Raw genomic sequence first — 25,886 nt, 5'->3', positions numbered from 1 at the left:
ATCATCTATTACTAAACATGCAACACCCACTTTAATCATAGACAGAAACACAAATTTCATATCATAGATGTGGCTTTGCACAAATTTTGGTTGTGATCATGGGCATTGAGAGTTGGAGGGAAAGCTCAAATTGCAAAATTAGCAGAAGTATAAATTTCATTATGAATTATAGAAATAATTGGGCAAATAATACACCTTTCAAGTGGTCTGCTCTTTTATTAAAAAGCTTAGTGGAGTGCATGCAATTTTCAACATTAATAATTTCCTCAAGAGCTATGTGAGGAAAGATTTTAATTAAAAAAAGTACTGTGAATCTAACCTGCTGAAGCTCTTACATCCATAAGACAGGGAAAAAAAACGAACTGGCTTTTTTTTTTTACACACACTTGTGGGTTAATGTAGAAGCATTAAACAATGCCGATTGCATTAAAGGTTGTATTATATCACACTGTTACAGTGGGTGAACTGGCATTACTCACTGTAAATTTATAATTAAAAATGGTACAATTTGATGCATTTAGGAGAAAAAATCCATTTCTCATGACATTTAATTAAAAATAGAATTATTTTTCCTCGTCTCTGCAGAGACTGATTGTCCTGGCAAGGCATCATTTACAAGTGTCTCATTATGTCTGGGGGGGATAACAAAAATTCAGACTTTGCTCCCTAAACGATTGCTATTTCCAACGGAGAGCCATGTGAGGGCAATGGATAAGACTGGATTATGCAAGCCTGCAAAGGAACAACAGAGGTCAAATAAGAAGAAAATTGTTCAACTAAAATATTAAAGTGATTATGGAAATAAAATCATATTATAGGAAGAGCCAGGGATCAAGTCCTCTGTTGCCCCTTTGCAGGCTTGGCTGATCAGTTTTTATCCAATACTCTGTCTTCCAAATCTGTTGTTATCATTCTGGGTCAAAATAAACTCACATAAACTCAGAATTATACAATGAAGCTCTTTGAAATTTTGCTGAGGAACATTTAGGAGAACTGAATAATGTATCTTAGAAACACTAGGCTGTTAACTTGAAAGACAAAAACAAGCACTCTCCTAAAATTTCCACAAAGGAAAAATAATAAGAGTAAAAATATAAATTGAATTGATGACCAATGAGGATAAATTTGGTTGTATTTTTATTTTACAGAATAACTACTATCATGATTAGGAGTTCACTGGGGGAACAAACAGATTAAAGAATGCAAAAGACACGTTAAGGAGAAGAGCCAATTAGTGTTCATAGGATAAACAGTAAGGCAAACTTACTTGCATTGGAGCTTGGAATACTACAATGTGAGAAAGAAAGGTAGAAAAGCTGACTGAAAAATATCAAGGGCCAGCTTATCTAGAGGGCTAAAATGTTTATCCTCAACTTACTTGCCAATAATGGGCCACATCAATAGCACCCAACTCACTACATAAATCTGAATGAGATCTACAATTTAGTGTGGGCTGCACCCACACAACTTAATTCCCTTGCACTGATTTTAGAAATATTTCATGGACAATGAAAAAATATGAATCAACGTTCCATAATTGCATCTGCAGTTCATTCTGACAACTATCCATTTCCTTCCACAGACCTGCCTGACTCACTAAGATAGCCTCAGCAGTTTGCTTTTTGCTTCAGATTCTAGCATCTGTAGTCAGTTTTGTCTCCCCTAAAGTACTGAGTATTTTTATCTGCTGAACTAAAGAAGGAAATGCAAGATAAAGAGGAAGTGCAGCAAAGACACGTCACATTGGTTCCTGGTAAATATAGAAGGCTCAACAGGGTAGATCCAAGGAGGTTGTTCAACTAGCTAAGGAGTTTAAAATTGGAATTCACAAGTTCAAAATGCGCTGTGAGCTGAACCCACTGCTGCACACCCTGCTCACACACTGAATGCACGGCCAAACACCTGAGTAACCGCATTGTCAAGATACGACAGTGGGAGGGCTCATCACCAACAACGATGAAATGGCCTAGAAAGAGGAGGTGGGAGCGAGGCCTGGTGCTGGGCAAATAACCTTTTCCTCAATGCCAACAAGACAAAGGAAATGGTTATCACCTTCAGGAGAATTTGCACCACCCACACTCCTCTTTACATTGGTGCCACAGCAGTGGAAACTTCCTGGGAGAGCACACCTCGCACAACCTCTCATGGTCTCAGAACACATCCTACACAGTCAGGAAAGCTCAACAACACCTCTGCTTTCTGAGGAGACTGAAGACAGCTGGACTATGCACACCTATAACTCACATCATTCTACAGATGTGGAGTAGAGAGCCTTCTAACATGCTACATCACTGCATGGTATGCAAACTGCACCGCAGCAGACAGAAATCTCTACAGTGGTTGTCAAAACTGCCTAACACATCACTGGCACCAAGGGCATATATACAGAAAGGTGCAGAGAAGGGCCAGTAACATCATGAAGGATCCTATCCATACTACTCATGGGCCCATTTGTCCCACTCCCATCAGGGAGGGGGCCACGTAGCATCCATGCCAGGATCACCAGACTCAAAAACAGTTATTTTTCCCAAACAATACAATTGATCAACACCTCCACCTTATGCAGACACTCTTGTGCCTGGCATCACTTTATGAATATACAACAATCTATGCATAGGAGCTATTTTATATATTTATATTTGTTGTTATTTTTCATTATTGCATTCTTTATCTTGTGTTATTTTGTGGTACATTGCATCTGAACAATTATTTTCTTCTTTACACTTGTGTACTGGAAATGACATTAACTAATCTTAAATCTTAAGATTTTAAGAGGAATGATAGTTGATAATAGCAGAACTGTTTGGATAATCAAATACACCAGTTACTGTTCCAGAGGATGAAACAATCATCCAGGTCTAATGATGGTATAGCAAAATCACTGTCTTCACTGAATTGAAAACACTGAATTAGCCAAGTGGAGTGATTTCAACAGAGATAAGGTTAAAATTATTAAGATTTGGGCTCCTTTTGCAAAGTATTTTGAATTCCTGATTTTCCAAGTATTGAAGGATAAGTGGCACATTAATACAATATAATCTTGCATTTACTTTGCACATTTAGCATTTATGGATTGTTCCAAACTGCACTATAATTTAGTTTTTAGTGCTGTTATTATTGCAATGTTAAAAACAAAACATCCAATTTCTACTAAAGAGCTACAAATAACAATGGATCAATACAGTGAGGTACATCAACTACAACAAATTTAGTGAGGAAGATGAGGGAGGAATTATTTTTCACTTTTTAGGGATCGTGATTAAGATAAATTGAAAAGAACAGGATTTTTGCTAAAGAGCACCAACACAGATGTTTTTGCATAGAAGATTCTGAGTTTTCAGCTTGCCACATGACGCCATTTACAACTCAATAGATCCCTCAACATCAATCGAACATCAATGAGGCTTTACCTGGATTTTCAGTTTCAGAAAGTAGTGGATACCTTTGAATTGTCCAAGATTTTCCTAGAATTTAGAATCTGAGCCACAAAAATATCCACATCCTCGTAAAAGGTAAACAGCTAAGCAGATTAGTCTTGGCATATACCACAAATGATATGCATATTCCTACCTTCTTCCCATAGTACAGCAATAAAACCATGCACACAAACCTGGTCAAGATTGGACAGGCTGTTGGGGTCTTGACTGAGGCCTTGATACTGTCCTCTGAGTCGATCGCCAGCAGCAATTTTTCTGAATTTCTTTAAGTCCACTACATATAAGGCACTAAAAAGAGAATACAATTAAAGTGGCATTCATATTTAAGTGAAATCACCATAAACATGATTACAGCATACCAGGTTAGTGAGTAATTTCACTTTTGCACAATGCATTCTTTATATAAGACAACCGATCAAATTAATTGGAGTGAAGTTCGTTGGACCATAATCTTTTGTGGATCAGAGTTTCCTAATCATCAGACTTCCTTTGCAGGTTTATTATATAGTGCCTATAAAAAGTATTCACTGCCCCCCTTGGAAGTTTTAATATTTTATTGTTTTACAACATTAAATCACAATGGATTTAACTCTTTTGTGGCAATGTGAAAACATATCTCTACAAAGTGATATAAATGAATTACAAATATAGAACACAAAATAATTGATTGCATATGTATTCATCCCCTTCAATATGGCACACCAAATAACCACTGGTGCAGCCAAGGTTTCAACTGATTGTAGTAAAAGCACATCTATACCCGGAAGGTCCAACTGCTAGTGAGTTAGTATCCTGGCAAAAACTACACCATAAAGTCAAAAAAATACTCCAAACAACTCCGCAAAAAGGTTATTGAAAAACACAAGTCAAGAGAAGAATACAAGAAAACTTCTGAGTCACTTGGAGTAAAGTCAATCATCAAGAAATGGAAAGAATATGGCACAGCTATAAATTTGCCTAGAGCAAGCCATCCTCAAAAACGGAGTGACTGTGCAAGAAGGGGACTCGTGAGTGAGGCCTCCAAGAGACCTGTGACAACTGTGAACTCTGAACAAGCTTCAGTTGCTGCGATGGAGACTGCACATACAAAAACTGTGGCTCAGATGCTTCACCAGTCGCAGCTTTATGGAAGAGTGACAAAGACAAAGCCACTGTTGAAGAAAACTCACATGAAATCTCGGCTAGTTTGCCAGAAGACATGTGGGTGCTTCTGAAGTCAGCTGGAAGAAGGTCATATGGTCTGATGAAACCAAAATTGAGCTCCTTGGCTATCAGATTAAACTCTGTAAGCCGAACACCACACATCATCCAAATCACACCATCCCTAATGTGAAGCATGGTGGTGACTGCATCGTGCTGTGGGGATGCTTCACTGCAGCAGGCCCTGGAAGGCTTGTGAAGGTAGAGGGTAAAATGAGTGCAGCAAAATACAGGGAAATCCTGGCGGTAAACCTGATGTAGTCTGCAAAAGAACTGTGACTTGGGAGAAGATATGTATTCTAGCATGACAATGACCCCAAGCAGAAAGCCAAGGCTACACAGTAATGGCTTAAAAACAACAAAGTTAATGCCCTGGAGTGGCCAAGTATGAGTCCAGACCTTAATCCAATTGAGAATTTGTGTCTGGACTTGAAAAGGCTGTTCATTCACGATCTCCATTAAATCTGACAGAGCTTGAGCAGGTTTTTAAAGAAGAATGGGGATAAGTTACAGTGTCCAGGCGTGCAAAGCTGACAGAGACCTATTCACTCAGACTCAAGGTTGTAATTGCTGCCAAAGTTGCATCTACTAAATACTGACTTGAAGGGGTTGAACCTTATGCAATCAATTATTTTGCGTTTTATATTTGTAATTAAGTTAGATCACTTTTTAGAGATCTGTTTTCACTTTGACACAGAGGAGTCTTTTTCTGTTGATCAGTGTCAAAAAAGCCAAATTAAATTCACTGTGGTTCAATACTGTAAAACAATAAAACAGGAGAACTTCTGGGGAGGGGAGTGAATACTTTTTATAAGCACTGTATTTGAACTTTTTTTAAGAGACAAAGTGCAGAATACACCCTTCTGGCCAACCAAGCTGCACTGCCTTCAACTCACCTTTTTAACATTAGCCTAACCACAGGACCACCTACAATTACCAATTACCCTACTAACCAGTACATCTTTGGACTATACAGGAGCACCTGGAGAAACCCACGTGGTCACGGGGAAAACATACAACTCCTTAAAGACAGTACCAGAATTTAACTCTGAACTCCGATAGCCGAGCTGTAATAGCGTGCTAACCATTACACTACCACAGCACCCTGCAGGTGTTCATTTTTTGTTTTCAGTTGTGTTGTGCAGGAGGGATAAACAGATAACCTAATGGTAAACAAAACCGCATTTGGGACTTGGAGAACAGAAATGAATCTTTAACTGGAAAATCAAAGGACTTTAAAAATTTGCAGTGCCAAGCTGAAGCTGATAAATAGAGGAAAGAAAGTTATTGGTTTGAGAAATGGAAATTAAAAAATTTTGGCCCCTGATAAACTTACTGGCATGTCATTACAGGGAACAGGGACAGATATAATTTCACATAGTTGGGTTATTTATTCTCCAAGGCAGAAAACTCATATCTTTAGTACTTCTTAGTGATGAAGCAGACAGCTAAAGTAGCAGAAACCATTTAGTGCTTTCCACTTTTCTATGAACCAACAGCCTCCTGTTTGAGCCAAATTTTGACTGATATAATTTTGACTTGTTGGTCCAGCGCACTTGCTGCCATTGTTCAGCATCCCAGTCCTTGTGTTTTTGTGCGGAGGTGAGTCTTTCGGCATTGCTTTCACTTCAGCGGAATGGCTTTCTGGCAGCAACTCTTCTCCGGACTAAAGAGATGTCTACTTGGTTTCCAGTGGTTTCTGTGAGTTCAGAGCTGATAGCAGTGCTGGATTTCTTCTGATTTAAAAGGGACATCAGCTTGTTGCATCTCTCGACTGTTGTGTTCAGTTTCCGTGACTGACTACTGTGTTTCTAGTCCTCAAATTGGGCAATGTATCTTGAAACTCCAGTCTGCTACGAAATTTCTGCATGGGAGAGACCTTGCTGATGCAAAGACAACCATCTTATGCCTTGCTCACTCTTGCTATGGTATAAGCAAGAGAAATGATTTGAAGGTTAAATCTGCACACGCTGCACCTTTAAGTTTGGTTGCTCTTTGCCTGGTTTGATTCCTTCCTCACCCATTTCCATTTCAGTTAATCTGCTTAATTCATTAAACTCATCATGTCACTGATCATTAGCACTTGTTTGCCATCTTTGTTTAACCATGTACTGGACTATATACCTGCAAAGTAATTAAGCTCTTATTGAAAAGTGGTCTATTAATATTGTTACTTTTGAACAAAATACAAAAATTTCTCTGAAACATTTTATTTTTTTAAAATTCATTCTTTTCTACTGACACACTAATGCAGAAGCCAAACAATAAACATCTAAAACAAAATTCTAGGGTGCCTAAGACTTCTGCACAGTACTTTATCTTTGCTTCAAGTTACCGCAGCACCAACAGATGAATAACATTGAACAGCATATGCTTTGATCACAAATTATCAAAAACATTGTTTTAAAGATAGACTCTATTGTTGCATATCAAGCAATGTTGCTTGTTTACTTTCCCAAAGGAACTAAATCATTTTTTTGTAAATCTGTGCAGTTTACCTTTAATCCTTTTCGCTCCTTATGGAGCATAGGGCCTCAACAAAAATCCTCCACTTCCTGCGATCTCTAGCAGATGTTTTTGCAGTCTCCCAAGTTTGGCCGGTGGCTTTCAGTTCATCCAAAAGCCTACGCCTCCAGGTTTGCTTTGGGCGACCTCTTCTTCTCTTCCCTTGTGGATTCCATTCGAGTGATTGTCAAGTGACATTCGACTGGCTCTTCCTCAAGGTGTGGCCGACCCATCTCCACTTCCTCCTCCTTATCTGGAATACAATGGGCTCTTGGTTTGCTCTCTTCCATAGGTCTAGGTTTGACACTCTGTCGTACCACTTGAGGCGGAGGATCTGCCGGAGGCATTTGTTGAGAAAGGTCTGGATCTTGTTGCAGCTGGTGTTAGTGATTCTCCATGTTTTGGATCCATATAGCAGGATGGCCTTCACATTGGAGCTGAATATATGGAGCTTAGTTTTGACAGAGATGGCCGTAGATCTCCAAACAGGTCGCAGGGTTGTGAAGGCATGTTGGGCTTTTCCGATCCTTGCTCTGATGTCCTCATCTGTACCTCCTGATTTACTGATTTTGCTTCCGAGGTAGTTGAATTTGTCTACATCTTCAACTATGTGTGCAGTTTAGGCTATGATTTATTGCCAGCACTTGCTGTTGAATCCAATGTCCATTTTATTATTGTTCATTACTTATTCACATTTGCTAACAATTAATTTTACATTATTCCTATTTGGCAAGTCTCTGCTGGATGGGTTAATTTATTTACTTGTGAGAGCACAAAAATCAGGCTTCAATCCAGCAACTGAGGGACAATTATTTTTAACAGTACAGTAAATCATCAGTGTATTTCAAATGAACATGAAATGCCAGCTGGTCACTGTTTTGAAAAGGAACAAAGGGGTAATTCCTGGCATCCTGGCCAATACTTATCCTCAGTTAATATCACTAGAACAGATTATCTGGATATCACCACAGTGGTATCTGTGGGAGTATGTCGTGTGTAAACTGGCTACTACTATATTGTCTGCAGTACAGCAGCTGCAGTTCACTTCAACAAGGTGAGATGGAACATCCAGAAATGGAAGTGCCTTTCTTCTTTCTTTGAAAACAATTATGTTTTTCCTTTCTTGAGAGATCAGAAGTATGGAAGTATGGTTACCAACTGAGATGTTAACCAGAATTGGAAGGGATAAAGCTCAAAGTGTTCTTTGTAGTCTATGATTTACTCTGTTTAGGCAGGGTTTTCCTTTGTCACATGGTGGCACTGCAACTCCTTGTAAAAGATGCATTTAATGTGATGCAATCCTAAACCAGGTTTTCCCCTGCAAAAAAACTAACATTTCAGTGCAGTGATGAGAAGTGGTATGTTACTGGAAGCAATTGATTTACTAAACTGAGGTGTAATCTGGTCAGGTGGACAGCTAAATCAACAAAAACAATCATAGTTTATAAACACATATATCTAATTTAATACTTGCAGAATCATCAGTATATGAAAGCAATGCATTTTCACCAGAGAACAAAACTGAAATGATTTGCCTGTGAATTGCTTTGATATGTCTTCAGGAAATGGAAAGCAGCTTGTAACTGTTGTTGACAGAAAATTGGGGGTGGTCACTGTCAACAATAACACTCAAATCTAGATAATTCAATGGCCGATGTACTGGTTTGAGGTTAACTGTGTGAAAGGAAAAACCCACCCTCTTAGCTTTAATCCTGCCAAACTTGGCAGTATGGAAATGTTTGGTTTGCCAAATGCCTCCTTTGGTTGAGGCAAGTTGACTGAGAGTGGGGGCTTTTCAGGTGGCTGTTGGTCATTCTTGGCTCTTAAATTTTACATGGGATGTAAATGCTCTTCGCACTGGTGACACAAGCCTTAGGATGCCACCCACCTCAAAATGTACACATGATGACCTTTGGTATCCACTAATCGATACTTTCCATGCCCCTCCCCATTCCTGAAACTGAGGTGGTTGCATTTGTCCTCCTGAATGCTGTAGAGATTGCTATGAACCTCTGAGCAAAAACTAACACACAGTAGAGATTAAAGGTCCTGCAGCAACTCATGCTTCTTGGCCTGGTGCAAGTACAAGTTGAGGTTGGGAGAGTATGACAGAAGCTCAGGGAAGAGTTGGAGGATTTGCATCTAACAAAGGATGTCCTAGTATATTGTTTTCTTTTGACCCTTTAGTACAACCAGGCAGATGAAAAATCATTTGCTGCAGTAAAAGCAGGTGTAGGTGGTCAGAGATGGAGGGACAGTCAACAGTGAACATGGCAAATCTCTTCTACAGTTTCCAAGATTTTGCATAAACTGTGGAGGCAATCTCCTCTCTGGCCCAGGATATCTCAATCAAATTCAGCCAAGAGGCAAAAGAATTTCCAATAAGGGAAACAAAAATTTAAGGTAAATAGATAAACTTAATCTGTAAGTGAAACGCATGTCCAAACCAAATAAATTCAAATGTTATTATAGTTGTTGCCAACTTCAGTCGTGGAAAGCCATGCTTGCCTCCCTTCACGGAAAGCTAAGAATTTCTCTCTTCTCACTGAACAATGCTGTTTTAGATTTTAAAGCTGTATCAAGTAGTTGTGAATGATGAAATGTTCTCACTAAACATAACTGTACAAAGGCAAAGTGCTTTAATTTTGTTCAGGTAGCACGATTAATTGGGCCAAGCATGACATAGATTTGCCCTTGCAAGTCTGCAGATGTTTTTGTACTGCAAACTGCTGAGAGTGAAAATTAAAAACAGAGGGAAACTGGACATCTGGGTCTGAGTGCATGAGGTAAGCAAATACATAGCCAAAACCAATCAGATTGAAGGGTTGTGAAACAATTTCTTGCTACTAATTAGTCCTCACAACATCATTAAAAGATAACCTAATCTGTGGTGAACACTTCTTAACATTCACTGCATGCTTTGTTACAGCCTTTGTATAAACAAAGTAATCCCATGTTGCTTAAAGCATCTCAGTGAGGCTGACATCAAGCTCTTTTTAAAGTGTATGGGAAACAACACAACTCAAGTAGCAATTTCTGAATTTTGAACAATAGTATTCAAAATTGTTCAAAATATTTGTAGTTAAATAACAATATTTGTAATTGGTTTTAGGAAAATCTAGAGCAAAAATTTAAACAAATAAACTGTGAAAATCACTCAAAACACCATACCGATTCATGCAGTTACACATACCAAATATAAAAATAATTACAAAGTGTCAAATTTAATTGAAGTTATTTATATGTATATGATGTTTTACAACATAAACGGCTCAGCAGAGATTTGGAGGCTTAAAGGCCAGACTAACCTCTGGCAAATGTATGTTGAAGCAGCTCAGAGGTATTCTTATTTCAAGCAAGGAACCCATTCCCACTACAGCAACTTAACATCAGAATGCTCTCAAAAGTTTCAAAGCTTATTAGTATCAAGTTACTCATCCCGAGGAATGATGGAATTGCAGAATGGTGCCAATGCAACAAATAGAATGGAAAATGACAACAGTCTCAGCTCACCAAACTGATATACTTAGAAAGGTCTGGGAGTCATTTTGATAATAATGCTGTATAAATGTAAGAAATTTATTTGTCTCAGTCAGTCAAAAGAAGGATTTACTGCATAGGAGCGATCGATAAGAAATCTGCCAAGTATTAAAAGGATTTAGCAGTTCAGTGTACATTATGAAAGATTGCTCTCATTGAAACCTGAGAACAGTTTGGTGTCAGAACCGCACTTCCAATAAGAGCAACAAGAAGTTATCTTGACTTATAAATGGAGACTCCGATGGCACACCCAAATAATCTAGCCTCCAACATCTGTTAGTCCTAAGTGTTTGAGTTCTACACCAGCATGGATGCCACAGGCTGATGTCAACAATGGAACATTGTCAAACTGCCTTTCTTGCAGCTGTGCACAGTTTTGGTTTCATTTCATAAGACCATAAGACAAATGAGCAGAATGAGGCCATCATGCCCATCGAGTCTGCTCCGCCACTCAATCATGGCTAATCCTTTTTTTCCTCCTCCTCAACCCCAGTTCCCAGCCTTCTCCCTGTAACCTTTGATGCCATTTCAAATCAAGGACCTATTAATCTCTGCCTTAAATACACCCAACGACCTGGCCTCCACAGCTGCTTGTGGCAACAAATTCTACAGATTCACAGCTCTTAGGCTAAAGGAATTTCTCCGCATCTCATGTATTAATCTTCACCACAAATTCTTTAGAAAACACATATACAAAGCTTTCATCTGCTTTTCCCAACTGTCCTCATAAACTCAGAAAAGCAGTGACAAATCAGAGAGTAAACAGATGGAGGTACAAGGAAGTCATCTATTTCTTTTCTTTCATATCCTGAGAGTAGTCCAAAGCACTTTACTACCAATAAAATTAAAATAGAATAATATACTATTATAGTCTAATATTAACACATCAATAGAGCAAATAAAGGCTGAATGTTTCCTGATCAATAACTTAACTATTGTTAAGCTGCAAAGATCATACCTTATGTGGTACTTTCTTCCCTGCAGATGATTTGCCCAATAACCTGACCTCCAGAACCGATACCCATCCATTTCCTTACGACTATCACAGAAAGGAGTGTACCCATAGGGAGCTCCCTCAAGGTCCAATTCGCGCAGCTCCTTTAAGTCAGCACGCACTATCTGTGTGGAAAAAATGGCAAGTTGATCAAGCAAAGAACCTTGCAATTCGTTGTGCATTAAATGGCAAGGAATGGTTTTCAACCATTCCAAGACCTTTTTCTGATAAAGTCAGTGATGCTGCTAAAATGTAACAAAGATATTGCAAGAAATACTGTAAAACCCATTTGCACAATTTCCTTGTTATGACTCAGAATCAATTCACCTAGCAGCATCCTTCTAGCCATATATATCATGTTGAAGTGTCAGGTACTGTATCGGAGTTCGATCTGTATCTAAATCAAAAGTTTACTGCAAACTCTCATTGCCTGAAAGCAAACTGCAAACACCCTTAATGCATCTTTAGTGTGGCGTTCAGTTCAGGAATTGCATTGGAATTGATTCAAATGGAAAGCTTTTTAAAAGATTATTAAAGTAATTCTGTAATACAAGCTATTTAACTGAGCCCTTTCACACATTCAAGAACCAGGCACAAAGGGTCAGGAATTGTTTTAGAGAGTACTACTCGATTTTGTCAGATAGTAACAGATGCATAATAACTTTATTGATTAATATCAATTTTGATATTGAAAACTGAGCTTGCTGATAGTGAAGACCAGCAATTTAGTGCCCAATACTTCAAATGTTAGACCATTTCAGACAGAGCAGCATAAGGGATACTAAATGACTTCCATACCACTAGATAAAAAAGCTCTCAACTCTGATTGTCATTCAGTAATCCATGCTGGAGACACACTGAGTGCATCAAGAGATTCTATGGTCAAAATGTCCACTAATGTTCACTGTCTGGACTTACCAACAAAGTAAAGGAATGGATGATAATAGAAGGGATTCAGTGGGATCTGAGGAATTAGAACAATGAAAAGGTTTGATAGATAAAGCAGGATGGTAATATATTCAGGTACTGTTGCTGCTTCAAACTTGATGAAGCATACAATATATATCCAAAAAAAGTACGCATGTTAGGTACAATGAGTTTTCAGCCCCGCATTAATCTTTCTATAGAATTGAGAACATTAGGAGCCCTATATCTTCACAGTCAGTTATAAGAAAACCATCTTTAATTTATCTTACCCATTCCATTGTCTTTCCTTTCTTGCAAAACACAACACACTTAAGGGCACAGATTTTGTTGCTGCAGGCATCTGTTTCATATCAATACACACTGCTATTGCTAGAATATTCACAAAACAGATATGGCAAGAGCTCCTGTGACTTAAACTGCTATATTTCTTACTTGCCATCAGCTTATTAATATTTACTATCCAGGCTTGCTTAAACATCAGATCACATCTGAAGGGTCTTCATATGATAAATATTTAACTAGCAATCAAAAATTCACATCTTAAAAATAATTACTTGATCCGCATCCACAAATAAAATCTTGTCAACAGCCAGTGGGAAAAGCACGTCCAGGAAGAGTATCTTGTAACCCCATATGATTCTTTGCTTCTCAGTCTGTTGGTGAAGCCACCTGGGCCATTTGTACTGTACTAGTTCATATTGGAAACCATACTTCTTTGCCATGTGTGGGATAAATTCCTACAAAAAAAAGAGTAGACAATAAGCAGAATATAGAAAACGCAACTGATTTAAATTCTGCATTTCACCAATTTGCCATAATCACACTGGCAATTAGCCATGGTTATATTAATTAATATGATTCACTTCTGTGAAACAACTTTTTAACTCTGTAAAAAATGTGTCTGGGTACAGTGCATCCTGTAGGACTCAACATTGAATTCTCTAACTTTGTAATTTGTTCTTTCTTTCTATTAGTATCAAGACTGGTCATTTTGCCTACAATTCCTCTCCTTTTATTCTTTCACTTGTAGATTCTGGCCTGAGGAGGCCCTTCTATACAACATCACCCAGACTGCATACCATTTATAACACCTTATTCAATTAGCTAAATTGTCCATTTAATAGCAAAATTATTTTACTCAATTATAGACCCTTCTTTTGTTCCATCTACTGCCCTCCATCACCTGCTTTCAAACTATCCTCTCCTTCATACCTCCTTCCCAGTGGTGTTGCCATGTTCTTGTACTCTTACCTCTACCTTGGTTATTCCACTATTGTGACATTAGTAATTATTGCACTGCTTCAGACTGCACTGCAATCTTTGCACCATTCTCACCACTATATTTATTATTACTGTGTTACTGTTTACTCTGTGAGCTTCAATCAAACAATGAAATACACTCTGTGTATGGCCTAGATGGATTTGGTCTCTCCTTCTCAGTTCTGATGGAGAATCTTTGACCTGAAACATTAGCCATTTCTCTTTCCATAAATGCTACTGAGCTAGTGAGCCCCCCCAGCATTTCTGTTTTTATTTTGGATTCCAGCATCTGTAGCTTTTTTGTGTTTAATTTTTTAATTCCTTCTCATGTTAAGCTGTAACATATATACTCAGTGGCCACTTTATTAGGAACAGGAGTGGAACCCAGTGTGACTTCCGCCGCTGCAGCCCATCCACTTCAAGGTTTGATGTGTCGTGCGTTCAGAGATGCTCTTCTGCACACCATTGTTGTAATGCGTGATTATTTGAGTTACTTTCATTTCCTTGTCAGCTTGAACCAGTCTGATCATTCTCCCGACCTCTCCCAAAAACAACGTGTTTTCATCCACAGAACTGCTGCTCACTGGATGCTTTTATTTTTTTGCACCATTCTCTGTAGGCTCTAAGACACTGTTGTGCATGAAATCCCAGGAGATCAGCAGTTTTTGAGATACTCAAATCACCATGTCTGACACTAATGATTATTCCACTGTCCAAGTCACTTAGATCGCATTTCTTCCCCATTCTGATGTTTGGCCTGAACAATAGCTGAATCTCTTGACCATGTCTGCATGCTTTTCTGCATTGAGTTGCTGCCATATGATTGGCTGATTAGATATTTGAGGCAGTACAATAGCATAGAGGTTGGCACAACGGTTTACAGTATCAGTGACCTAGATTCAATACCTGCTGCTATTTGTAAGGAGTTTGTACGTTCTCCCCATGATTGCATGGGTTTCCTTCAGGTGCTCTGGTTCCTTCCCACAGTCCAAGGACGTACCAGTCGATAGGTAAATTGGTCATTGTAAATTGTCCCATGATTAGATTAGTGTTAAATCAGGGGTTGCAGGTCAGCATGGCTCGAAAGGCCAGAAGGACTGATTCAATGCTGTATCTCAATAAATAAAAATAACTATACATTTGCATTAACAATCAGGTGTATAGGTTTACCCAATAAAGTGGCCACTGAATGTCGTTTAAATTAACCTTGCACTTGGGATTTAAAATAATGACCAAATAAGGTTGGCCTTAGACTGTTCAGCTTAGTTTGGGAAGAGGAACATGAATGAAAAAAATATTATTGAAGTATCAAATATAGTTATAGCATTCTTTTCAAGCATCTGTTGGTCAATCATCTTATACACAGGAGAAGGATATTGAGTTGGAGAAGAAAAATCCTTCTATTTTATATATCCAATTTAATTGTGAAACATTGTTTTTTCCAACAATATGATATTGAAATTGATTTTCTATGGGAGTGAAACACAATAATAGCCATTTCTGGATTTTTTTTGTGTCAGTTCATGAAATTCTATTTCATGAGTATGGGGTGTCCCTGCATCTCTGCCAATGTCATTCCTGGAGAAATAATACTCCTTCTGGAGAAGTGAAAATGAATCTGGACAATGTTGTTTGGCTTTCCAAAGACAATTTGTTTTTTCCAAGGCAGATTTGGATGCTACAACTTATATTTACCAAATGCAACATCAATCCTTACTCCCTTCTCTACCAAATACTAACACCCCCAATTCATAACTCATCTTTCAATCAAAGTTCCAATCTGTGTTACTTCTGTAATGAAGCTGTTGTTTCCAATTCATTTCCCTTTTTCCAGAATACTGGTCCTCAATTCCCACTCACTTTTTTCCTCTGAGCTGCCAGTTCCTGATCTATCTCTTGCAATGTCAATCCTGAAATATAGCTCCCCCACCCTACCTTCTGTACTGCCAGGTGATGATGCCCCTGCTTTCAACTTTACCTCCCTTGGTACAAAACACAGACCTGAACAATCCTTCACCTGACTATTACCTGAAACTGCCCCTTAATGGCAGTACTGAGTGATGGCACAAAATATACAATATCTGGACACATGACCAGTTCCTGACTGTTGCGCTTATCTCTGTGAAGACATTAAGAACTTTGCTAAGAGCATTAGTGGGACATGTAAAATAGACTAGTCAATTATTACATCTAATATCAGCCCAGAAAGACAAGGAATATTCTTGCAATCAGTATTTAACTAAAGCACCAAAGCAGAAGTGATGCACAGCACCTTCGTTCAAAGTTCACTTCACTTCTCCATCTCTGTCAGTGGCCAAAAGACTTGGTAAATGGCATATCATAACACCAACCCTGTTAGGTATTCCTGTTGTCCTATTCATCCTTCTCACACCCTCTTCACAATTTGAAACCAACATGTTTTCTCACCTTCTCATGAAAGGTCCTTATCCTGAAATTGTTTTTTTTCCCATACGTGCTGGATGACTTAAGAGTCGTTTAGTAACACAACATGGAAACACACCTCTTGGCACAGCTTGGCTGACCATGCCGCCAGACCCAAGCTATTCCATTTCAAAGACAACGTCAATGAAAATTTATATGTCACCATATACTCCCCTGAGGTTTGTCTGTGTTTGGCCTATATTGCTTGAAGGACTTGCTAAGTGCTTCTTATTTTATGTTTTAGCAATCAAAACAAATCCTTAAATTCAACTGCGCACAAAACATTTGGAAAGAGAAACTAATTAACTTTTATTTTATGATTCTTGGTTTAAATAGGTTTGCTAAATTTGGAGCATACTTATAATGATCAGAAGTGGCTCATTTTATTTGAAAAAATGGGTTGAAAAGGCATATAACACTACAATTCCTACACAAGCACGGAAATGGGTTATAGTATTTTCTCTCTTCTTAATCATACTGGAGTTTGATTTTTTGTTACAAACCTTGAATGTTGGTGAGAGGTAATTCTTAAGGAACCAGAACTTCACTGGTGTTTCAGTGTACTTCAGGACAGACAGCATCATTATTCTGCAGGGCAATGGAAGACAGAGAGCTGAATGTACATATCTTAGAAAGACTGCCTCCTACAAAAAAATCCAGGTAGCTTTTAAAGAACTCATTCCAACCCACCGGTGTGAAATTAGGACAACAAACTATAAATTAGACTTTAAATATGGATATATAAAGAATATAAAATATAGGGAACATAAACACAAGAGATTCTGCAGATGTTAGAAATCTGAGCAACACACAAAATGCTGAAGGAACTCTGCAAGCCGGGCAGCATCTATGGAGGTGAATAAACAGCCAATATGCCAGGACCTTTCATGAGGACTGAAAAGGAAGGGGGCAGAAACCAGAACAAAAAGTTGGGTGGGTGGGGTAGGTGGATGAATTAAGAAGCTGGGAGGAGATAGGTGGAAGAGGCAAAAGGCTGAGGAAGAAGGAATCGAATAAGGGAGGAGAGTCGACCATGGAAGAAACGAACAGAGGAGGGGAACCAGAATGGGAAATGGAACAGGAAAAAGAAGGGAAACCTGACCAACATAAATATGATACTGGTAAAAGTTTGCTGATAGATTTAGAAAGGTTATCCCCTTCCTCCTCTTCTATATTTTCACAAACTTACATTCATGTGCTATTCAAATCTCCTAATGCAGGTCTAAGTAGAATATTTTGACAAATTATTGAACCACCTCCTCAAAATCATCAATCCCAAGAAATATGAACATTATTAAAAAGACACGCAAACAATAGATGTTGCAGCTAACTGTAAAATATATTTCTCCATCAGCATAAACTTAAAATGATGACCTGAAATATGCTTATGACCCCTACAACAGTGATCTTGCTTGCACATTTTCTGTGTATTCAAACTCATTTAAAAATGCTAATGAAAATAAAGCTTAAAACATATGTTTATAAACCTCAAGATGGAATATTTGATTGGAATTCAAAACAAAAAAAATCTAAGCAGAGAGGTGTATTGGAACATTCTGTGGTAAATTAGAAGGGTACATAACTTTGTTTTATCACTTGCAAAAGATGAATTCATTATTTTGAATTGGGATAAAAGCTGACTCAACCTCAATCCCTTTTTTTGTCTGTATCTATAAAACTTTTATTTTGTATTAAGTTTTACTGACTTTCTCTTGCCGCTGGCAGAAAACATTCTGTGATCTGGTTCAGTGAGCACCAGGGTGAAACCTGATACTTTGCTGGTCACTATGGGTCAGCATCATGCATTGGAATTCCTGGCAAAACATAAGGTGGCCTAATGCTTTTAAAGTATTGTTTTTGTTAGCCAGAAAGAACTACAGTCCACAAATCAATGAATTCGAATGAATCAAGGCCTGTAGAAGCAGATGGACCAATTGTCTTTGTCCCTGTCATGTGCTTGGTTATGGAGGCTGCCATTTTGTGGAACTGTTTTATGTCCTCCATTTTGAGTTTGTTACTTGGCTTGTTCAGTGTTTTAAAGAAGACACAATAATATCTCAGGTAATCTGCTGAACTAGGGAAGAAGTTTGGCAAAGAAGAAGTTATTTGTGAGGTGTTCTTGACTGGCTATAACATGCAGGTTTGTTAGTGTTGGTCTGTGTCTGATCTGTGTGATTCAAGCTGATTGAGAACAAAGAGCCATAAATTACTGATTGTCACTTGCTGGAAAGAGGGCAATAAATGGATGCTGGCTTGGAGCAGAGCCAATAACAAGGTATGAAACGTCAGACACATGACCCCTGCAATATTTGAATTGGTAAGAAATGGGGACAAAAGCAGAAAATTCAAGTCTGCTGGCAGCACTAACTCTGTGTGAGAAAAACTATTGGGAATGTGAGGTACTGCACGGATACGCGGAGATTTGAAACCGGACTACGAGGAACATGTGGCTAACAGCAGAAACTCCTTTTTAACTGGTAATATCTTTTCTGTTCTTCAACTGTTCATGAAAGGTCAGGAAAAGTAGTTGGTGTGCACACAAGGAATTTAGTGTATGAATTCATGTACTTGTTAACTTAGACAATAAATATACTTGTCAGTAAATACAGATCTCTCTGTGCCTCTCTGATCATTATTACAAGGGATAATTATTGTAACATTTTGTAAAATGGTATATTTACCTGAACTGAAACCTAACTGATGGGGCCACAGTACTTCAACATTTAAAGCTGTCTTTCAGAGAACAGTACAGCACAGGAATCGGCCTTTTGGCCCACAATGTAGTGCCGAACTGGTTAAAAAGCAAATCAAAAACACCCAAACAATAATCCTTCCTAACTACACAACATCTAGATCCCTCTATCTTCCTTGTATCCCTGTGCCTATCCAAATATCTCTCAAAATCCTCTCATGTATTAGCCTCTACCACCATTCCAAGCATCCACCATTATCTGAGTAAAATACTTACCCCTCATATCCCCCTTCAACCTTACCCCCCCCCCCCCACCTTCAGTGCAGGCTCTTTGGTATCAGATACTCCCCATCCATTTTATCTATGCCTCTCATGATCTCAAAAACCTCGAGCAAATCTTCCCTCAGCCTCCGCCACTCTAGAGAAAACAACTCAAGTGTATCTCGCCTCTCATGATAGCACCTGCTCTCCAAACCATCCTGGAAAACCTCTTCTGCACCCTCTCCAAAGCCTCAACATCCTTCCTGCAGTGGGGCAACCGAAATGTATGCAACACACCAGATCAAAACATTCTTCTTCATGTTACTGTTTCCACAAAAATGAAAATCTGAAACATCCATGAAAATTACTCTTGAATGCAGTTCCAAACTTGAGGACAAATAAAATTATTAGGAGTCACAGTAAATCTCTGAGAAACAGTATGGCATGGAAGATAAATTTAACTGACCTTAGAAACCTCTCATACAGGTGACCCGATGCAACTGAGAAGATATTAATGACATCTTCTTTGTCTGATTTTACTTCTTCAGATTTTGGACCTCCTGTGAATCCTCTGTGAAAACAGAAGGTAGAGTCTGATCAATTTTTAACAATGTTATAGGGACGAGGTGATGATCTTGTAAAATTGATGAGAGAGTCTGGCTCTTCATCTCCCTGGATACTGGGTTGAGATTTAAGGAAAAAAAAATTCCGCCTGATGGTAACTCAATAATGACTTATTAAAAATATTTGGACTTGTGGCAACATTGTCAATCTAAGTTCTATACACAGGAAGGCAAAGGTATACTAAGTGAGTTAAATAGTTTATGCTTATAGCAGAGAGAACTACCGTCATGGTATAATCTTAAATCTGGAGTAAAATAATCCCTGTCAAACTAGCCTCGAACTGTGGTCTCCATTTAGGCCATGGCTCAGACTTCGTTGTTTTTTAGATGTGTAGGGATGATTTAGGGACAGGGAGTGTAGTTATGGGCTGGATTAGGGCTTATGGATAGGGACTTGGGAGTTAGCGGTCAGGTCAGAGTCTGGGCCTCTGCTCCGCACTCCCTGTTTGAAGGCCAGAGAGGAGGTCTCCCCTCCAGGTCAGTAAGAATTGAAGATCTGTGTGGACAGGAGTATTGTGATTAGTTTTGGGCCCTTACCTAAAAAAGGATGTGCTGGCATTGGAGGAAGTTCACAGGAATAATCCTGGGAATGAAAGGGTTAATGTATGAGGGAGCGTTTGATGGTTCTAGGGCTGTACTCATTGGAGTTTAGAAGAATGGGGGGTGGGATATCTCATTTAAACCAATTGAATATTGATAGGCTCAGATAGAGTGGACATAGGGAGAATGTTTCTTATAGCAGGTGAGTCTAGGACCAGAGGGCACAACCTCAGAAGAGGACATCCCTTTGGAACAGAGGTGAGAAGGAATTTCTTTAGTCAGAGTGTGCAGAAACTGTGGAATTAATTGCCACAGATGACTGTGGAGGCCAAGTCTTGGGTATATTTAAAGTGGAGGTTCATTGGTTTTCAATAGTAAGGGTGTTAAAGGTAGAAGGAAGAAGGATGGGGTTGAGAAGGTCAATAAACCAGCCATGATGGAATGGTGGAGCAGATTTGTTGGCTGAAATAGCCCAATTCTACTCCTATGTAAGATGGAGCTGGTGACTCCCGAGGTACGTGAATCTGTGTTTCCAGGTTCAAAGCCTGGAGTTTGGGGTTCTGTTATCAGCGAGTCCTCAAGTTGATACTACAGATTAAAGCCTGGCAGTCTGTATGTCAAGGCCTGATGGCCGGAGTCCTTGGACTGTAAGACTAATGGGGAAGTCGGAAGTTCATGCCTGATAGCCCACGAGTCCAATAGAGGCTGGAGGCGCAGCCTGTCCTGGCGTTGGAGGAATGTCTGTTGCTGAACATTGTGGGCATACTATGTTGGCACTGGAATGTGTGGCAACACTTGTGGATTGCCTCCAGCACATCCTTAGGTTGAGTTGGCTACTAATGCAAATAACACACTTCACTGCATGTTTCATTGTACATACGATAAATAAATGAATCTGAATTTGAGGCCACAGAGACAAGCAGTATAACTTTCCTGAAACTGGAACCAAGTTAAAAGGACCTATAAATTCCATTTAATATTATTACCTACTGTTACAAAAATGCTCTTTACCTTATGGTAACCTGAGTCTTGTGCATTACCTTCGCTACAGTGCAGTGGCAATACAAATTTGCAGATTGTGATAAATTAATTTCAAATTTGCCAACAGCAATGTGCTCTATAAAAATTATTTTATAAAGAACAGTGTAACAGCTCTCGTGTGCTCTATGTATCTATATATATAGAAGATAAAAAGAAATAGAACCAGCTTGTGTACAAAACAGAGGGTATGGGATGACAAATGCTGACAAAAATTTTTTGATTTAGATTTTACTTATTAACAACTGGTTTGTCTAAAATTATTAATATAATAATAAACACCCTGTATTTCCAGTAATGTCCAAAGATGTTCCTACCTCTTAATGGATTCCCAGAAGCCTTCATTTTCCACATTTCCATCACTGAGGAGTTCTTCATTCATTTTGTCAGGTTTCTTTTGGACCTACAGAAGCACAGCAAAACAATTAATTCTGCGGTCCCTATTTTACCACATTTTGAAGAAATGCAGTTTCTGTGCATTAAACACCTAATGACTTAATGAAGTGAAGAAAGAAGCTGACTGCTGACAAATAGCAGGCAGTTGGAACTTAATATTGCAAAATGCGAAATAATTTTGGGCTCTGGATGAAGAATCAAGATTATCATCATGTCTTAATTCTAAAGTCACTTTTCAGACTATCTGAAACAACATTTCTGCACTCAAGCCCGCAGTACACTGCAGTTATAAGTGCATTGTTCTTTAAGTCCACGCTTGTCTAAAAAGGATCTTCCACAGCTAAACAACAGGAACAAAGTGGTAGAAAAGCTGGTGAATATATCGGTTTAATTAGGCATCTTTTGACATGGATTAGACAGAAACTGGCATGAAAGAAACTTTAGGGTGGCTTTTATGTCATTTTGGTGTAAACATCCCTATGAAGATATAAAAAATAACTCATTGCACTGATAAACAATGAGTTTAACTTAGTGCAACACACACCCAAAATGCTGGAGGAATTCAGCAGATCGGGCAGTGTCTTTGGAGGTAAACAAACAGTCAATGCTTCAGGCTGAGTCACTTCAGCAAGATAGGAGAGGAAATTCAAGTTCAAGTTGAATTTGTTGTCATTCAACAGTACACATGTATACCAACAAACGAAACAATGTTTCTCTGGACCAAGGAGCACAACACAGCACATATAACTCACACTCAAAACACATAAAGTCATATTATTACAAGTAAGTTAACGAATAATAAGTTGCATTCACAAAACAAGTTAAAAGTAAACCAATACTAATGCCGCTTCATGTGTGATGAGGCCTGGCTGGCAGCAGGGAGTTCAGTAGTCTCACGGCCTGGGGAAGAAGCTGTTTCCCATCCTAACAGTTCTTGGCCTAATACTACAGTACCTCCCGCCTGATGGTAGGGAGTCACAGATTCCTGGACGATGAGAACGGTACCTCCTGCCTGATGGTAGGGAGTCACAGATTTCTGGACGATGGGAACGGTACCTCCTGCCCGATGGCAGGGAGGCACAGATTCCTAGCCGATGGGAAGGCTCATTGCCAATGCTAGGGGACCAACGTACGCAGTGCTCCTGAGAAATATCTCTGATGGGTGTAAGAGAGACACAAGTGACCATCTCAGCAGTCTCGCAATGCTTTGTAGGGACTTGTGGTCAGATGCTTTGCAATTCTTGTACCAGTGATGCAATTGGTCAGGATATTCTTGATTGTGCTCCCGTAAATATTGCTTAGAATGGGATGGGGGTGGGGGGAGTTGGAGGGAGCCTCATTCAACTCAATCCCCTCAGGAAGTGGAGATGCTGCTGTGCTTTCTTGACCATGGAAGTGGTGTTGAGGGACCAAGTGAAATTGTCTGTTGTGTGTATTCCCAGAAACGTGGTGCTCCTAACTCTCTCTGTGTGAAGGAGTTGTGTGTATGCAGCGAGGAGTGGTCAGCCTGCAGCTTCCTAAAGTCCACAATCAATATTTCAGTCTAGCCCATGTTGAAACTTACGATGTTCTTGCATAACTCTAGGAGCTGCTCTACCTCGTACGCCATCCTGTTGTCTTTGCCGATGAGGCCAACCACTCTTGTGCTATCAGCAAACTTCACAATTCCATTGAACTGGATCTAGCAATGCAGTCAAAAGTCAGCTGTATGAACAGCCGTGGCTGAACCTGGAGAGTGTTGGTGCTCAGTGTGATGGAGTAAGAGAAGTTTTTGCCAACACGGACTGTCAGTGGTCTTTCTGTCAAGAAGTCTAGGATCCAGTTACAAAGAGAGGTGGTGAGACCCAACAGTTTACCCACCAGATTCTGAGGAATGATCATATGGAACACTGAGCTTCAGTCAATAAACAGCATCCTGGCATATGAGATGCCATTTTCCAGGTGGAACAGGACAGAATGGAGTGTAGAGGCTATGGCATCATCAGCGAACCGATTTAAGTGATAAGCCAACTGTAAAGGGTTCAATATAGCAAGAAGATGTGACTTAATGTGATCCATAACCAGTTGTTCAAATCACTTCATTAGTGCTGAGATCAGTACCACTAGGATGGTAATCATTAAGGGAGATCACTGTCGCCTTCTTGGGCACTGGGATGACGGTGGCTGCCTTGAAGCCTGAGGGGACAGTGGACTGTTCCAGAGAGGTTTTGAAGATGTCTGTTAGAACCTCAGTTAACTGGGCTGCACACTCCCTCAGCACCTGACCAGGTATGTTATCAGGAACTGTAGCTTTATGTGGGCTGACTTTGGCTTGCGTCTTCCTCGCTGGCATATCGTTCCGTGCATCAAACCAAGTGTAAAAGACAGCCAGCGATTAATGCCCTGCCACATGCACCTCGTGTTCTCGGGTGACACGGAAATAGGCTGTATACTCTTTGTGAATAATCCCATTTTGTCTTCCAGATGGTGCAGGAAAGCTGTCTTATCCCCTGGTCTGAAGGCAGAATCCCACTTTCACAGCCAGGCCTGGACCTCTGCTGTCAGCCATGGCTTCTGGTTTGCCCTCAGATAGACAGTTTAATAACACATAGTTTAATGGTGCATCCTCAATGAACTTGTCCAGTCACAGATCCCACACAATCATTGATGTTAATGTGATGGTCAGAGGCAGACAACTCCCTGAAGAGCAGGATTCCCAGGAGGAGAGGAACGGGATCGGTGTTCAGCTCACTGCTGTGTGAGATTTACTCATCTCTGTGTGGAACTGAGGCTGCAGCCTGCAACTCACAGGCTCCTGGATCAGCTGCAACGACAAAATGGCTTCGTGGCGGTCTACTCACTTTAGCTTTGAATGTTATTTCTTTACTTCTCAATTTTTGTACAAATTTGTTCTTTTTTTCACATATTTTGACTTTTGTTTGGGTCTTTTTTTAATGGGTTCTAATTGGATTTCTTTGTTTTTGTTGCTGCATGTAAGAAGACAAATTTCAAGTTTGCATATAGTATACATTTTGATAATAAATGTAATCTGAATTTTGAACATACTCCAGTCCGTGTTTTCAATACAGATCCGCAATGCTGAAGTTGCTTCCTTCTGGCAAGGTCTTCGTCTCCCTTTGAACTGGTTTAACTCATTTAATCAGTGGTTGGCATGCAGAAATTAACGTAACAGGTCAGTGGTCAGAGATTCTGAGGTCAGGAGCAGTTTTGTATGCACTTCGGATGTTGGTACAAACCAGGTCCAATGTGTTCTCTCCTCTGGTAGCAAAGTCAACATGCTGATGGAATTTAGTCAGGACAATTCTTAAGTTAACATGGGAATGAACTGTCAGTACTGAAGCATTCACACACCAGTTTTTATTAACGTACATACATACACCTCCACTGCAGGTCTTGTCAAAGACCACGGGAATTCTGTTGGCCTGAAAAGAGATGAAACCCTTTAGCTGGCTGGCCATTTCAGGGGTGGTACCCTGGAGTCATGTTTCTGTCAGTATGAGCACACATCTGTTCATCATCTCATGCTGATTAGTCTTAGACAGAAGGTATCTGGTTTATTTTCTAGCAATCGAATTATTTGCAAGCATAACGGGCGGGCGAGCTGGACTAAAGGGTTTCGCCTTTCGTATCATGCTTTCCAGGCTTCTGTTTCTTTATGCGTGGCTTCTGAATGCATCCCCCTGGGTGACTGCTGCAGGCAACAACATGGTGCACAGTAGAGCTCATCTGCTTTCAAACAACTCACTAGTGAGGTAGACTCGCAGTACTTGGCGTTCTTAGTATCCAGCAGTGTCTTGCAATCATAAGAAAGATGTAAAGGATGAACAATCACACCATTAGTTAGAGCCTGAGTGGCCGCTGTGACTGGATGCGCCACCCATCTTGTTATTAAACCGGAACAAAAGGTGGGAGGAATACAAGCTGGCAGGTGAAAGGCAAGAACTGTATAACTTGGTCCTTGGTTCATAAATTATACTCAATTTTTCATTTTCTTCTAATGAATTTTTACCATATAAATGTATAATAATTTG

At 39.5% G+C, this 25,886-nt stretch overlaps 1 protein-coding gene across 2 annotated transcripts in view; it reads right to left on the bottom strand.

Moving 5' to 3' along the window:
- uggt1 (UDP-glucose glycoprotein glucosyltransferase 1) overlaps positions 1-25,886 on the bottom strand; it is a 180,228-nt gene that overhangs the window by 19,912 nt on the left and 134,430 nt on the right. For both annotated transcript variants that reach the window (XM_059949051.1, XM_059949058.1), the window contains 6 exons: positions 21,777-21,862; positions 19,725-19,829; positions 16,809-16,893; positions 13,158-13,340; positions 11,641-11,801; positions 3,611-3,725 (listed from right to left, as the gene is read on the bottom strand). In XM_059949051.1, coding sequence (XP_059805034.1) covers positions 3,611-3,725; positions 11,641-11,801; positions 13,158-13,340; positions 16,809-16,893; positions 19,725-19,829; positions 21,777-21,862 — 735 coding nt within the window. The remainder of the gene's footprint in view (positions 1-3,610; positions 3,726-11,640; positions 11,802-13,157; positions 13,341-16,808; positions 16,894-19,724; positions 19,830-21,776; positions 21,863-25,886) is intronic.

This window comes from Hypanus sabinus, chromosome 2, assembly GCF_030144855.1.
Source record: "Hypanus sabinus isolate sHypSab1 chromosome 2, sHypSab1.hap1, whole genome shotgun sequence".
Lineage (NCBI taxonomy): Eukaryota > Metazoa > Chordata > Chondrichthyes > Myliobatiformes > Dasyatidae > Hypanus > Hypanus sabinus.
Note: the sequence above shows the minus strand (reverse complement) of the source record. Positions and strands in the feature narration are given on the sequence as shown.